We start from the raw sequence: 17,051 nt of genomic DNA, 5'->3' as shown, positions 1-17,051 counted from the left end.
CTGAGAAATAATTGTTTATTGTATACATTTTGTAATGATTTTTAAAGCTGTAATTGTCTCAATCCTCATGCGGCCACAATTATTTAGTTTTATTCAAAAATCAATAAGGTAGTTCACTTTGCTTTCTTAAAATTACAGTTTATAGGTATAAATTTTCCCTCAGATAGATTAGCATTCTTTATGGCTTAATTATGGTATTCTGGAGCCTTAAGAGTGGACAAATATCCTCCTTTCTCAGTAATTTAATTTTAAAATTCTGGAGCTAGGGTTAGGGTTCCTATGGGTAGGGCACTTGGAGCTAGGGTTAGGTTTCCTATGGGAAGGGCTCCCTGCCCTAGGGTTAAGGTTCCTATGGCTAGGGCTCTCTGCTCTAGGGGTGGGGTTCATATGTGTAGGGCACTTATGGCTCGGGTTAGCGTTCCTATGGCTCCCTGCACTAGGGTTAGGGTTCCTATGGGTAGGGGTCCCCACCCTACTGTTAGGGTTCCTATGGGCCAGGCACTTGAAGCTAAGGTTAGGGTTCCTGTGAGTAGGGGTCCCCACCCTACTTTTAGGGTTCATATGGGTAGGGCACTTAGAGCTAGGGTTAGGGTTCCTATGGGTAGGGTTCCCTGCCCTAGAGTTAGGGTTCCTGTGGGTAGAGGATATGGAGCTAGGGTTGGGGTTCCTATGGGTAGGGCACCATGAGGATAGTACAGGAAAGATTTTTTTACTTAATTTGGTCACACTAATTTACTTGTTCTTATAAAAAAAACACTGACTACCCAAAGCTCACTTCTAAAATCGTGCTCTATTTGCAGCCAGACAAAATACTTGGGCAACTGCATTTTTATGTTGAGCACATGTGACATCTAGTGGCTGTTTTTAGCAATGTATCTGTTTTGTATGTTCTCAGTGGAGATTCCAAGCTATAACCTCTAGTTGTTTATCTGAAAACATCATGAAGGCCTCAACCCATGCGAGTTTCAACATATCTTGGCTGCTTTTATAAAATGAAAGCTTTTTGGATGTTTTATGAGCTAGGCTATGAAATCCTTTTGAATTAATTAGGACGCACTTGCATAGATAGTTTAAAATCTATTCTGACTTTTTTAAAATAGATAGGAAATTACAGTACCTTTTCTTCTCTTTATAATACAAACTGATAACAGTGGATAGGATACTATGTCTCCAACCTTTGTACTGTCCTTTCACTGTCCCAGACAAAAAACAAAGTGCTGTGAAAAATGGCACAAAAGGGCACTAAAGTTATATTAGAGATGCTTCTGAACTTGTTATTCATACTCTGTCAATGGCAGAGCAGGGACCATTATAGCAAGAGAGTCATCACATCAGAACAGGGAGAGTTCAGTCAGTGGTTTACTGCAGACTGGGGACTTGAAAGTGAGAATAAAATAAACACTATGTATATGTTATAAATGTTTGACAAACCAGCAATTAAGTGGTCAGGAAAAGCTTAGTGAAAAGTCTCTTCACCGGCTGGCACTGGATAACTCAAGCATGGCAAACGTTGATGTTCTTTGGCCTGAGTACAGGTGACAGATGTCTTTCACCAAAGGAAGGCTAAAATAAATAGTGAGGGAGAAAGAATGAGAAATGTAAAGAGGATTGGCTTAGTCTATCTTAACTCCTTTGGGCAGACATTTAGGTATTTGTTAGAATCAACTGGGTTAGGGCCAGAACGTTCAGCATCTTGCAGGATTGAGCCCTTACTGTCTTCCGTCCTGCCAGGGTTTGTGCTCAGAAACAAGTTGTTTTTCTTAATTTGTTTCCAGTGTTCTAATGTCTTAGAAGGATGGTCACAATGTTGCTCTTTAGATCTAGCCTGGAAGTTTTTCTGAGCTCTTTGGCATCAATCATGCAAAACACTTAGATCAGTGTGGCTATTCATGTGCTTAAGTGCTTGGTAGAATTGGGGTCAGAATGTAAGTACTTTGCTATAACAAGCCTATACTACAATTCAAGTTATGTGGCCAGGATATGTAATATCCAAGAACAGTCATGGCACTTACTAGAGCTGGGCAAATACTGCTAAGACTTTCTACGAATAATCATTCTAAACTTTTTGGGGGGTTGTTTCAGCAATGATAGCTCCCCACAGAGAGAACAAAAGTTTACAGAGACTCAATTTTACATTGGCATGCAGAAATATTTCTGCCGGAAGTGTTGGCAGAGTCATCTAGTCAGGAAACAGAAAGCAGACCTTGTGATTTCTCTGACCAGTCACAACTAATCAACATAGCAAATATCAGTTACTCACAGAAATTAGTTTACAGGTTAAACACCAGAGATAAAAATACTTACCCAAAAAATAGCCCTCAAATAATTTTGACTCCTGAATAAATTTGAGGAAACTCAGGTATGTTTGTGGATATGCCATGAGCAGACAAGAGTACGCATGGAATGGAGCAAATGCTGTACTTATTCTGTGGAGGGCAAGACTGTTCAGCTGGTATAACCATCATGCTAGGGATGCCAATAAGAGCTAAACAAATCATCAGCAACAGTGAATGTTGCCTCTTTTCTCATCATCGAGGAACATTTGCTGGTATGTTATTTGTGTTAGTGAGGGAAGTTCTGTCTGAATTTGCTTCCTGGGTAGCTGCCCTACATGTTTCAGAGTGGCCTACTGAGTTACAATGAGGCTGCAATGAAATACACTGAGAGCTACATCTGCCTTAACAATTTTGTGTCCTCACAGCCAATGTTATTTCAGACTTTTTTTTTCCCCCCTGTAAGCAGCCTCTTTGGCCACATGTTTTCCAAAGCTTAGAATTTTGTTTTGTATTGTGCAGAGAATAAGAACAAGCAATAGAAATGGGAATCTATTTCAATGGTTCTTTAATTTTCTTGCATCTACTTGATTAATAATCATTTGTTTTGTTAGTTATTTACACTCTGATTTCTGTTTCATTGCAGTCTGTGATGCTCCTCTTGCACAGCCAACGCCGCTACATTTTTGAATATGACCAATCAGATTATCTGCTCTCAGTCACCATGCCAAGTATGGTGCGCCATGGTTTGCAAACCATGCTTTCAGTTGGGTACTATCGCAATATCTACACCCCACCAGACAGCACTGCTTCTTTCATACAAGATTTCACCAGAGATGGACGACTTTTGCAAATACTATATCCTGGAACAGGTCGCAGGGTCCTTTATAAATATACCAGACAGTCCCGACTATCAGAGATTCTTTATGATACTACTCAAGTCACATTTACATATGAAGAATCTTCCGGGGTTATTAAAACAATACACTTAATGCATGATGGGTTCATCTGCACCATCAGATACAGACAAACAGGTGGGTTATAACTATCAATATTTTTGAAGGGTGATACTGTCACCTCTGGTAAAACTTTGCCCTCTAATCCTGCAAACACTGTCTATCTGGTATACCGCTTGAAATCAGGCCCTACCATTGAAATCAGGTTTTTATGTTGAAGAAGAAAAATGTGTCTGTTTGCCTGTCCACGGACATGTAAAAGCTATCCCATTTGAAATATGAAACATTCTTGTTATCGTTTGCTATGAAGTGGCTCTCATAATATTTGATTATTTGTTATTCCAATATAAGGACATTTGCTAAATAATAAATCAAATTGCTTTACTGTTTGCATTTTCAAGTTTCTCTGTCATGACAAATTCAAAGAAATTATTTATATCAGGAATGTGTTAGCCGTGTTAAAAATAAATTCAAGTTAATATTAGCTTATAAGTAAGTATATGGAAATCATAATTATATGTAAACTATCATTAGTTTAAAAGAATAGTAATAAGTATTTAAGGAATGTCTGTGCACTAAATAAATCCATGAGAGAACAATTTAACATTTTTCTCACTTAAAGATGTTGTAGTCAAATAGCAATAAGACTCAGGAATACATTCAGATTAACATCTTTTCTTTCTTTGTTATGTATATTAGATATACTATGGGCCTAATTAGTTTTTTCTTGCTTTTCTTTTTTTTCCTTATTTGCTATATATAGGCCCTCTTATTGGTCGTCAGATCTTCAGATTTAGTGAAGAAGGCCTTGTAAATGCCAGATTTGACTACAGTTACAACAATTTCCGGGTCACAAGCATGCAGGCTATGATAAATGAGACTCCTCTTCCTATTGATCTGTACCGATATGTTGATGTATCTGGAAGGACTGAACAATTTGGAAAATTCAGTGTAATCAATTATGACTTAAACCAAGTTATAACTACCACAGTGATGAAACACACCAAGATTTTTAGTGCCAATGGTCAGGTGATTGAAGTGCAATATGAAATTCTTAAGTCCATAGCCTATTGGATGACCATTCAGTATGATAATATGGGTCGTATGGTGATATGTGATATACGAGTAGGAGTAGATGCCAACATAACAAGGTATTTTTATGAGTATGATGCTGATGGTCAACTTCAAACTGTCTCTGTGAATGACAAAACCCAGTGGCGTTATAGTTATGACCTGAATGGAAACATCAACTTGCTTAGTCATGGAAACAGTGCCCGTCTCACTCCTCTGAGATATGATCTTAGAGATCGCATCACTAGACTAGGAGAAATTCAGTACAAAATGGATGAAGATGGTTTTCTTAGACAAAGAGGCAATGAAATATTTGAGTATAACTCGAATGGTCTCCTTAACAAAGCCTACAACAAAGTGTCTGGTTGGACTGTGCAATACTGTTATGATGGGCTTGGACGACGAGTTGCAAGTAAATCGAGTCTAGGACAACACCTACAGTTCTTTTATGCTGATCTCTCCAATCCAATAAGAGTTACTCATTTATACAATCATACTAGCTCAGAAATAACTTCCCTGTATTATGATCTTCAAGGTCATCTCATTGCTATGGAATTAAGCAGTGGAGAAGAATATTATGTTGCTTGTGACAACACCGGCACACCCCTAGCTATCTTTAGCAGTCGGGGCCAAGTAATCAAAGAAATTCTGTACACACCTTATGGAGATATCTACCAGGACACTTATCCAGATTTTCAGGTTATCATTGGTTTTCATGGAGGGCTCTATGATTCTCTTACTAAATTAGTGCACTTGGGTCAAAGGGATTACGACGTCATTGCTGGACGATGGACAACGCCAAATCATCATGTGTGGAAACATCTAAACACCATTCCCAAACCATTTAATCTTTACTCATTTGAAAATAACTATCCAGTTGGCAGAATCCAAGATGTTGCTAAGTATACGACAGGTAAAAAAATTCCTATTAAAAATACTTCTGGGTCAAATCCTTATATGGATGCAAGTCCATGGAATTTGCACACATCAGAGAAGAAGAGTGGACTTTCAACTTGCATACGTTTTAGTTGAATGTATTTAACCTCCTACTACCCACATAGCTTTGTCTATTTTCTGTGACCTTTCAGCCAGTCAATAAAGCAAGCAAATAACTGTATGTGCTGCCTTTGCGAAGTACCAGAATTTGAAAAAGAGTTGAGGCAGCATTATCTGAATTCCTTTCCATGATATGTGGAAGGAAGTACAATACAGAATTCAGGATAGCAATGTTCTGTGATAAAATAATTTATTTTCTTCTGGTAACCAATTTTGAAAATTTAATATTATGTCAAATCAGTATTGCAATTTAGTTATTAATGTTTTGAGGTTTGGTTAGGCCTTGGTAAAAGATGTCTAGTCGCACTGATAGCTGCATTAGTAGTTCTAATTTCAGTTCTATCAGAATGGAGAACTATGGGCTCCTTTGCCAGTGCACAGCTAGCACTATCACTTTTGCTTCTCCTCACCTTATCTTCTAGATCACTTTACCTAGAAATGGAAAGTACAAAATACATTCAGCTTCCCAAGAATTAAGAGCATTGTTGCTAAGAATGTTTTGATTTTGTTTTGTAGACATTGGAAGTTGGCTAGAGCTGTTCGGTTTCCAGCTACACAATGTGCTTCCTGGATTTCCAAAACCAGAGATAGAAACTGTGGAGACAACATATGAACTTCTACAGCTTCAAACAAAAACCCAAGAGTGGGATCCTGGAAAGGTTAGCAAAAGTCTGCCCTCAAAAGCAGACAGTGTGCTTGCTAGTTCACTGGACTATTTCTAAACCTAAATTAAAGAATACAATTAGAAAATACATAGAAAAATGTTCAATCAGATCTTAATAAAAAGCCCAGACCACTGTGATCTGAGGGATGATTTTTCAGGAGAAGAACAATTCAATTAATTGAGGAGATTTTTGTCCATTACTCCTACATTATTTTTATTTTATTACCATAACATCTAAGATCCCTAGTTTCCATAATTTCAATACCTCTTTATGCTATGTGCTATATTCAAAAACAGAACAAAGATGTTCCCTACACCAAATAGTTTACAATCTAAATATAAGACAAAAGAGTACAGATGGATACAGACACACTGACGTGAAGTACAAAGAAACAATGGGACAGTATGGGTCAGCATGCTAGGCAGTGGCCTCGGCACACTAACGGCCTAACCATTGTGACATTGTTGTTTTTTTAGATCTCATGGCAGAGGAGAGTTTTTGGAAGGAGGACAATGCATTAGTTTTGCAGGTGTTTACAGGGCACTCCTCCCAAGCAGAGGGGTAGAAAGTAAGAAGGTGCTTGTTTGAAAATATAACAAGCAACAAGCTATAGGTTTCATGTAATAAACTTATACGTACTGAAATATTAAGTGCAAATGAAATCAACAGATCTTCCGCTTTTATTGGAATGATGCCACAATGAGGAGTGCAAAAACACCAAAATTTTAAATCTTTAAAAGTCTTTTCCTCTGTAAAAATGTTCTGTCGTAGAACAGATTATTTTTTTAGCATAGTAGGGTGATGGTGGTGTTTTTGTTTTAATTTTTTAGTTCTAAGTCTCAAATCTGCCTCGGCCTTGTCTGCACTCAGAACTAGCCACATTTCAGCAGCTAATGTAACTGCACCAATACAGATCTCGGCTATTCTCTGGGCAGACACTCACGTTCAAGATTTGATCCTTATTGAACATCTATTAACAAAACATTGCAGTTTTACAAAACAAGGTAGAACAGGAGGGACTGATTCTCTACTGCCTCTCACCTTGTGTAGTCCTGTTAAGTGGGTGTAAAATGCTACCTGATCAAAGTAACAGCATTTTAAACTCACTTGGCCCAGGTGTGAATAACTATGGAAGGTACAAAGCTGTGAAGACTCAGGCCCACTAATTTTAGGGCCCTTCACATGCAAAACTCCCACTGAAGTCACTCAGATTTTATGGTGATGCTGAAATAGTATAGTGATGGCCACAATAAAAGAACATGGATGGATGGATGTCAGTAGGAGTTTGCCTGAATAGGGATTCCAGGATTAGGCACTAAATCTATCATAGCTCTTAGGTACCTATTTGGCCTCCATTATTGTAGTGTTCTGGCACCTCGGGATCTTTAATGTATTCATCCTTAAGAGATGGGATTATTCTAGTCCAGATGTTCCCATGCTTTCTTTTGCTGAACTCCCCTTCAGAAATTCATGTCTCATGCAGACTCCCCTCTCAGGGGAGGCGGACCTGGTACCTGCTGGGGGGACCCTTCTGTTGAGGATAGGGGAGCTGTGGGGACTTGGCTTCCATTCCCACCCCCCATACTCAAGGGCAGGGTAAGGAGGGTCAGAAGTCAGCACCCCATGAGTATTGCCCCCCCACACCGGACACAGCCCCCTCCTGGCCACAATCCTTCAGCACAGCCCCATCCACTTCCCTAGCACAGGCTTTGTCCTGCAAGGGAAGGAGATGGGGCTCTGGCACAGTCAGAAGGGGGCTGGGTGAGTCTTCGGTTACCCTTTTGCAGTGTCTGTGCCAGCCACCCCAGCAGAGGAGTGTAACTGCCAGCTGGTGGCTACTGCAGTTGTGACAGTGAGACAGGCAGAGAGTCTGGTCCCAGCATCTAAGACTGCCCTGATAGTCCCACCCCCATTGGACTTCATGCCCCACCATGTGAAAACCTCTCTTCTACACGATTCTTCCTATTTTACAGATGGAGAATTAAATCACAGTGACTCGTCCAAGGTCACCCAGGGTGTTTATGGTAGAGCAGGGAACTGCACTCAGGTCCCCTAGTCCCAAGATGACATACTCACCACTAGAATAGCAATTTCTGGGAGAATATAAGGAATTTTCACCAAGGTTTCTTTCTTATGTAAGAAGATGCAAATATGTGATTCTTCTTTTGATGCTTGGAAACTAAAGGGTCCAAGAGACCGTAAGCTGCAGCGGCACAGGAACCAGCAAACAGAGCTGTAAACAGAGGAGTTTGAGTGGGAGTTTGCAAGGGGAGTTTGGGGGGGAAGACTAAGAGAGGCAGGCAGAGGAGCAGACAGGCTGGTAAAGGGAGTGGGTGGTGTTCTGACAGTGTTTTGGTGCTCGTTGGGGGTTTGTTTTGCTGTGGATGGTGGTCTTTTGGTTTGGTTTGTCTTTCCCGGACTTACTTTAGTTTAGGTGGAAAGGCTATGACAGATACAGAGGAAGCAGTGGTAGTGACCCAAGCAGGGGAAGACACACTGAATATGACTGGATGCGGAAGCTGCAGCATGTACATGATCTGGGATGGGGTACCTGATTGGATTGGAGATGCAGGTGGAAACTCTGGTTGAGTTTAGAAGGGGGTTCGAGGAGATGATGGAGCAAAGACATGAGGAGGCTGAAGGGAAAAGCTCAGATTTGCAGATGGAAGCAGGACAAAAGAACTGTGAGGGGAGACTGCTAGGTGAGGAAAGTGGACAGTGGAAGCATGTGACTAAGAGAACCAGGCAGAGGAAAAGATGGGCTAGTGAAGGAGAAATAGAGCTCAGGAACAGGTTTGCGGAGTTGGAAAATGAAGAAGGGGCACAGCAGGTGATCACTGAAGGTGAGAGGGCAAGGAAGAAGAGAAGAGCAGCTAGTCCAATAGGAAGAGGGGAAGAGTCAATGGAGATAACAACACCAAATATGAGCCCCAGGAGGATACAGGATGAGTTGCAGAGGATTGCAAGGGAGAATAGGAATCGAGAGGACTTCCAGCCAGAGGGTGCAGGAGATAGACTGGAGAATCGCACCATCACCAGGAAAAGGCAGGTCTACGTGATTGGGAACTCCTTAATGAGAAGAATAGACAGGCCTGTAACCAGAGCTGATCCAGAGAACAGAAGGGTGTGCTGTCTGTCGGGTGCTAAGATATGGGATGTGGCTAAAGAGGATCCTAACGGGAGCAGGAAGGAATCCACTGATTGTCCTTCATGTGGGAACAAATGATATGGCTAGATTCTCGCTGGAACGTATCAAGGGAGGCTATGCCAGTCTGGGGAAGACGCTTAAGGAAATCGAGGCTCAGGTGATCTTCAGTGGGATTCTGCCCCTTCCTAGAGAAGGGCAACAAAGGTGTAACAAGATTATGATGATCAACAGATGGCTCAAGCAGTAGTGCTATAAGGAGGGCTTTGGCATGTATGGCCACTGGGAGGCATTCATGGACAGAGGACTGTTCTCTCGGGATGGACTTCACCTGAGTAGGGAGGGAAATAGACTTCTAGGATGGAGGCTGGCACAACTGATTGAGAGCTTTAAACTAGGAATTTGGGGGAGGTGGTTGGGAGATGTCCAGGTAATCTCCACACCAGATTTTAACATTGAGAGGGAAGAAAACAAAGTAAGAGAGGATACAGCCGTGGGTAGAAAAAAGCAGAAAGCCTACAAGGAGTGGAAGATGGGAGTGATCGTCAAGGAAAGCTACCTTATTGAAGTCAGAACATGTAGGGATAAAGTGAGAAAGGCCAAAAGCCAGGTAGAGTTGGACCTTGCAAAGGGAACTAAAACCAATAGTAAAAGGTTCTATAGCCATATAAATAAGAAGAAAACAAGGAAAGAAGAAGTGGGACTGCTAAACACTGAGGATGGAGTGGAGGTTAAGGATAATCTAGGCATGGCCCAATATCTAAACAAATACTTCGCCTCAGATTTGAGGACTTCAATACCTCAGACATAGGTTAAGGGTTTGATACAGGAGTGGGTGAGTGAGATTCTGTGGCCTGCGTTGTGCAGGAGGTCAGACTAGACAATCATAATGGTCCCTTCTGACCTTAAAGTCTATGATTCTATGAAGCAGTACAAACAGGCCACTGTAAAGTTTATTACTATATTTTTTGTTGTTGCTACAGCACCCAGATGTGCATGATGCTTTACAGACAAATTTAAAGGATCAGTACCTACTCCGAGGAGCTATAGATATCAGTAGAAACTTGATATCATATGGTACTATAATAAACTGTATAAAAATCTTTTACTTCAAACTGTGTTAATATTTATGTTTCCAGACTATCCTTGGCATTCAGTGTGAGCTGCAAAAACAACTTAGGAACTTTATATCCTTGGACCAACTTCCTATGACCCCCAGATACAGTGACGGGAGGTGTCTTGAAGGAGGAAAACAACCCAGGTTTGCAGCCATTCCTTCTGTTTTTGGAAAAGGTATCAAATTTGCCATTAAGGATGGGATAGTGACTGCAGATATTATAGGAGTAGCAAATGAGGATAGCCGGCGCATTGCCACCATCCTCAACAATGCTCACTATCTTGAGAACCTGCATTTTACCATAGAAGGGCGAGATACACACTACTTCATCAAGCTGGGGTCTTTGGAAGAAGACTTGGCTCTAATAGGCAACACAGGAGGCCGGCGCATTTTGGAGAATGGTGTCAATGTCACTGTGTCTCAGATGACTTCTGTGATAAATGGGAGGACTAGACGGTTTGCTGATATACAGCTCCAACATGGTGCTTTGTGCTTTAATGTTCGATATGGGACAACCATTGAAGAAGAAAAGAACCATGTCTTAGAAATAGCCAGGCAGAGGGCAGTAGCTCAGGCCTGGACTAAGGAACAAAGACGGCTGCAAGAAGGTGAAGAAGGCATTAGGGCATGGACAGAGGGAGAAAAACAGCAGCTTTTAAGCACTGGGAGGGTACAAGGCTATGATGGATATTTTGTTTTATCTGTGGAGCAGTATCTAGAACTTTCTGACAGTGCCAACAATATTCACTTTATGAGACAGAGTGAAATAGGCAGGAGGTAACAAAGAAAACCTCTGCCTTTGCGTCACCAAAGACTGCCTGTTTTTAAACATAAAATGGTTTATTGTATTGGTTTTTCTAGAGCAGAACTCTGTATATATAAATATAGAGGAAAACACATATCCAACTGCCTTTAAATGTGACAGAAGATGGTATTTTAATATTGTTTGTTTAACTCTGAGAGATGACAGTGAAGATTTTTAGTTCTTGTGTAGCAGTATTCAAAATTTCAGAAGCAGAGTTCAAATGGTTCAACAACACAACTTAGAAAGGCGCCACTCTCGTTTAAATTGCAGATACATGCAGAATATTTAAGAATTCGTGTGCTCTGCTTTCTTCTTGAACATACATCTCTTCTTAGTTCATTAATTTAATAACTTGCAGATGATTTAAAAGGTTATAGAGCTTGATTCTGCAACCCTTACTCACCTGGGTAGTCCTTACTCACATGAGTTTTTCCATTGACTTTAATGGGATGGCTCACAAGAGCAAGTGCTGCAGGACTGTATTTAGAACCTTGTTATCAGCACATTTCATTTTTCACAACTGTGATCTAAAGAAGTTCCAGACCTGAAAACGGGGAAACGCAGTAGGCATTTGATACAGTAGCACAGAATGGCTGTCCCATATTACATTTATCTTCACTCATCCGTTGCCTCCTCCCATTCTCTCAGTGATAAATGTCATGTTGTGTAGAGTTTTGCATGTGGCAGTGTTCTATGATTCTCTCCCTGAGGGCTTCTGTCAGACCTGGATTACACTGGATTCTGCTGGCATAACCCCAAGCACAGAAGCCTGATGGCAGAAAGTCCACCTGACCGAGTGTTGCACGAGGTGCCACAGCTAGCCATCACCACTCTAAAAGTAGAAAGAAATGTGCACAAGGGTCTGATCCAAAGCGCCCAAATTGACTTTCCATTGACTTCAATGAGCTTTAGATCAGGCCCTGATTCAGTGCATCCCAAGCAATCTCTGCCAGTAGTACTTCTGTGGACCCCCAGACAAACTTAAGGCCTCTCTACTGGAAGGATTCACACACGCCCTCTTTGCCAGTGGGGGTGAAAAAAGGCCTGTCTCACTATAGAGAATAGTAACCTTTGTGTTCACTGGACAGGGATTCTTCAGTTCACGATTCGTTTGTAAATTGGAGTGGTATCAGTTTTTCGTCATCGCCGTAGCCTCTTCTCACATTAATAATTATGCTGTATGACTCATTTTTTATGTGTGAAATAGACTGGTGGGTCAGATTCGGTGAACCTAAGTGTGGATAGTAAGTGTCGGACATTTTGGGAATGATTCGACACTCTTTGGCTCAGTCTGTAGAGCACATAGCAAAGTATTATAATGGTAGGGCGGGAATTTTATTTCGCAGGATATCATGAGCTGTCAATATAGTGATTTCATAGCAAAGTGTGTGATCCTTCTTTTAACCTGTCATTTTTAAAGGACTTAATTGTTTTGTGGGGGATTGTGTGCAAATTTTCTGTTAATTTCAGACAGGATTAGAATTTCCTCTTAGAATCTATGTATCTTTAATGGTAACATTATTGCACATTTTTACCAAAACAGACATAGTAAATATAGTCTAATCATCTCTGCTCGTATTTACTTTTGCCAAAAGCAGGGTTTGTTTGTTTGGTTTTTTTCCTTTCCTGCTTTCTTTTTTCTTTTGTTTTCGGGCAAGGGGAACAAACTGTAGTGAACTTAGAGATGAGCCTGAATTGGAACAGCAGGTCTGATCCCCCTTCAAACTTTGGGGAAGTTTGGATCCAGCTCTCAACTTCACAACTTGGGCCTCGCTTTATGGATTCAGTCCTGCTCCCATTGAAGTCAATGACCGGCTTCACTGGCGCAAGATCAGGCGCAGTGATGAACTGATCCAGAAGAATGCCATCCACACACCACCCCAAACTCTGGAGAAATTTGGATTGAAATCTAGATCCAAATATTGTCATTGGGCTCATCACTCACTAATGTACAATACTGGGAGCTGACCAAGTCTGGTACTGATAGCTCTCATCTCTGTAATTTCCCATAAAATCATGGAGAATTTGAATACCTCCACACCAGCCTAAAAATGGACCTTCAGATCCTTGAGCCTCTGATGTTCTTTTAATCAATGACAAAATAATTTATGAACTGTATATAGAGAGTGCATTCATAAATGTGATGATGTATTTTATCACTGATCCAAGATGTCAATATTAGAGTCTATTTTACTTATATTTTAACCAATTATACTTTTTTGCAATTCACTAATGATGTATCATTTTCAAACTGCTTTAAATATCCATTATAAACAAACATTTGAAGCTCTTAATAGTAAATTACCTTGAACTGTGCATTTCTAGTATGTAATACATATTTAGTTAGCTTGTGCCTTTAGTTTCTTAAAGTTATATTTGTATTATATGCAGGAAATGCACTTTGTATTACCTACAGATGTGGTTTTTAATACTGCCTTGATTATTATTATTCTCATTATTATGCCAAAAGGTCAAAGAGTGAAATGTATTACAAGTTTGTCTCTCAAAGCAGATCTGGCATTTTTCCAGTTTATGCGTAGAAAATTTAAGATGCGTTTTTGGACAGTTTCTTATGAAAAATATGGATGTATAAGGAATCAAATGACATTACATGGCCCTGTATTCTGGTGGCATAAGAAAATGTCTTCATCGTGTTTGGTTATAAAATTGAGAAAAATAAAAATTCAGTGTCATTTTTAGATGAGCACGATAGCATTTCTAAAGAAAATGACATGTATTTATTAATACAAGAGCACTGGAGGCCAAAGTTATACTTACACACACAGGCCAGGCACCATTCAAGAGCGCTCCAGTAAAGGAATAGATCGAAACCATTTTGTTCAAGAACAATGTAAGATGGAGGCCTGGAATATTTCAGTCTCCATGTTTGTTTATTTTTTAGTGACTAAGCCAATTTTCTTAGTGTTTTTAATTTTGCACTATAGCCTAGAGACCCAAATGACAAAAACACAAAACATCACATGGGACAGTTTTATGATCATTCAGATCAAATAAATTGATGATTGCATTCTGCGTTGGGAACTTGGTTCTAAAAGTGAAAAAAAGAAACACATACTAATGCACACTATCTTTTAGCAAAATACTTACCATGATAAGATACATGTTACATTTTTATGACAGCAAAACAACAGTGTGTAAAAATAATGTTTCCTTTGTTTTCATGTTTATTTAGAAAACTAGAACATTTCAAAGGTATATAGATGTAGAACATAGACAAATATATACAGACTGGACAATGTGCAACTCTACACATTCTAGCTGTTTAGTTTGAGATCTTTAATATCCTCTCAGTTGTATGCGAGTTAGAAGCTGTCTTTCTTTTTTAATCATGTTTTCATGCACTTTCAGAAGTTTTATTTTTTCAAGATCTGCACTTATTCCCGATCACCAAGCCCTCTTTATATCACCGTCCTGGGTAGGGGAGGGCAAACAATGTAAGTGTTATAAAGAGGTACTTTTACAAGGATAAACCTTAATGGAGATTAACGTTATTGGAAGCCAATGTACAGTAGCCTATGCTTAGAGTGTTATAAACAGAGGCACCTATAGAAAGGTTGGAGTATATAAGGGAATAAAATCTACAGCTTCCTTTCAACATGCTTGTCTACTCTGCAGAATTCACATCAGCATAATTGATTAGTCTAACATTTCAGCATTCAGATCAGACTGCCACAATGGTTTTTTCCCCATCAAATAGAGACAAATAAAATGCTGACTGTTATTTAAGCCTGTCCTTTATACAAAGCATTATCAGGTCAAAAGCTTACTGGGTGTAAGAGGAATTACTTCTCAAGTTCAACTTACTGTGGATTTGTCTTGGCATTTGTCATCTTACATTATTTGTCCAAGAAAATGTGTTTGCCAGTTACAATATTTCCTTAGACTTAGTGGTGGACTTTAGCCTCTTAATAAATGTTAGTATGTCAGATTGTGTCCTTGATGATATTTTACTTGTATGAACCATGGTAAAACATTGAAATCTTAATATTCTTCTGGCAAAAGTGTCAATAAAAGAGAAAGAGAAACATAGCACACAGTATATGTCAAAAACATATTTCTCTTTAGCTTTCTCATTAAAAGTAAAGATGTTTACAGTGTATGCCAAGAGCTTCAGTTTCTACCTAACAGTTAGAGGTTCTAATCTTACAGAAATTGTGTTATAATGGCCTGAGCCTTGTTGCTAGGAAACACTAGATTCCAATTTTTTATTCCTGCTCTAACTTCTGTGGCTGAATAGTGACTGGATACTGTATGTTCTATGGCTGCAGTTAATGGTTTGTTGCATTTTGCTCTGGTTTTCAGACCAGACGCATGCATTTTCTACAACAGCATCATAACAACATGTTGTAAATATTAAAAGTTAATATATTATGTGTCGATATTTGAAAGAGAGGAAAGAAGTACTTTGAATATTTCATTTTTAAAAAATAAAATTGCAAACTAATAGTCAGTGTGACATTTTCTTTGCTCACACCAAGTACTCTCAAGCCATTCTAATTATTTCATGCAATAAAACTTTTTTTTTTTTTTTCAGTAAAAAGCCATTTAATAACAAGGGTGGGGGAAATCTTCAAAAATATTTGTGGATAAAAGTAAGTGCTAAATTTTGGTATTGAAATGTAATTTTATTTCTGACTCTCAGAGGTGCACTGACAATTAAAACCTGGTTGTGAAATCACAACATACAGTTCCCGTTCACATGCACCAGTTCTTACGCTTCAGCAGTGAGAGCGCAAAATGCTTGTTAAGGGCTCTTCCAAGAACTGAACTGGCAGGGGCAAGAGGTGAGGACTGGCCAAGTTTCGGTATTCACAAATCAAAATACTGTAGCTCTGATTTCCTGCACGCCTCACGTGAATGAACCAAGCGAAGGGCAGTTGCACATCCCAGAGGGGGGGGGGGGGGGGGGGGGGGGGGGGGGAGAAACTATGCTTGATGTGGTAACAAGTGAGGGGGAAGGGACCAAATGTGTCATCACAGAGATAGGTAGGTACAGAGAGATTCCTGAAGCGAGGGAGTGATTAAGAAAAGGCGAACTGAGGGAATGGTAGAGGTAGAAAGTGTCTTCCTCTGGGCGTGTGCAGTGGAGCCTCACACGGAGGACTAGTTTCACAAAGAAACCGAGGCAGACAGGGTGATGCTTTCCACACCCAACTTTGAGGCACCTAGAAAAGCAATGGGAGCCACAAAGCCTGAGTTCCGCGCCTAGGCTCTGAGGTGACAAATGTAGGGGATCTTGCGAGGGTCATGTGCGCCTCCCCCTGATTTCTGCGTACTATTGCCAGCCAGGCATCCACCAGCACTGGGGCCGGAGGGGGGCTTGTAGGGTGGAACTATCACAGTCCCAAGAGCTCAGCAGGGGCAGCTGCGTCCCAGGACTCTCGCTGGAGGGACTGTCCAGGTGGCCAGCACACTGGGGCCAGACAGGGCCATTGAAGCAGGCAGATCAGGGCTTTTGCTGGCACCATGTGACCCAGCAGATCTATTGCCAGACTCAGTCGTGAGTGCTGGGCGCTGCACCAGCTTCAGCAGCCATGAAGTCCAGCCAGGAGTGGCTCAGCAGGAGCGGACCCCCCCAGCAGGAGGAGCTGCTGCCTCGGGCACAAAGCCTAAGGGAAGGAGCAGCCCCCAGGCCATACAGGGCAGCAGAGCAGTGAAGCGGGCTCTAAGCCCGTGCCTGGGGGGGGGGGAGCTGCTGCATGTTCGGGGTGGAAAAGGGCTGGAAAGCACTTTCCCTTTCCCCATTCCAGAGCTATCGGGGGAGGGGGGGGCAGAGCTGCTCCCCCGTGCCGGTGCTGCACGGGGTTCCAGGCAGCTGGCACATACATGGCTCAGCTCCCCTTGGGTAGTGCCATGTGCAGGAGGGTCTTGGGCTTTCCCAGGGCACCAGCGCAGGCAGAGGCAGTGTTGGCCAAGTTGCAGGTATGTTGAGTGCGCCTGCC

The 17,051-nt window shown here is 40.9% G+C and overlaps 1 protein-coding gene across 1 annotated transcript in view; it reads left to right on the top strand.

The window, feature by feature from the left end:
- Window positions 1–15,549, top strand: part of TENM1 (teneurin transmembrane protein 1) — a 778,425-nt gene extending 762,876 nt beyond the window's left edge. The window contains exons 30-33 of the mRNA XM_034781757.1: window positions 2,920–3,307; window positions 3,993–5,213; window positions 5,873–6,015; window positions 10,306–15,549. Of these exons, the coding sequence (XP_034637648.1) occupies window positions 2,920–3,307; window positions 3,993–5,213; window positions 5,873–6,015; window positions 10,306–11,064 (2,511 nt within the window). The 3' untranslated portion in view covers window positions 11,065–15,549. The remainder of the gene's footprint in view (window positions 1–2,919; window positions 3,308–3,992; window positions 5,214–5,872; window positions 6,016–10,305) is intronic.
- Window positions 15,550–17,051: the final 1,502 nt, after the last annotated feature.

The sequence above is a fragment of the Trachemys scripta genome, chromosome 9 (genome assembly GCF_013100865.1).
Source record: "Trachemys scripta elegans isolate TJP31775 chromosome 9, CAS_Tse_1.0, whole genome shotgun sequence".
Lineage (NCBI taxonomy): Eukaryota > Metazoa > Chordata > Testudines > Emydidae > Trachemys > Trachemys scripta.
This window is presented reverse-complemented; position numbering and strand designations above follow the sequence as displayed.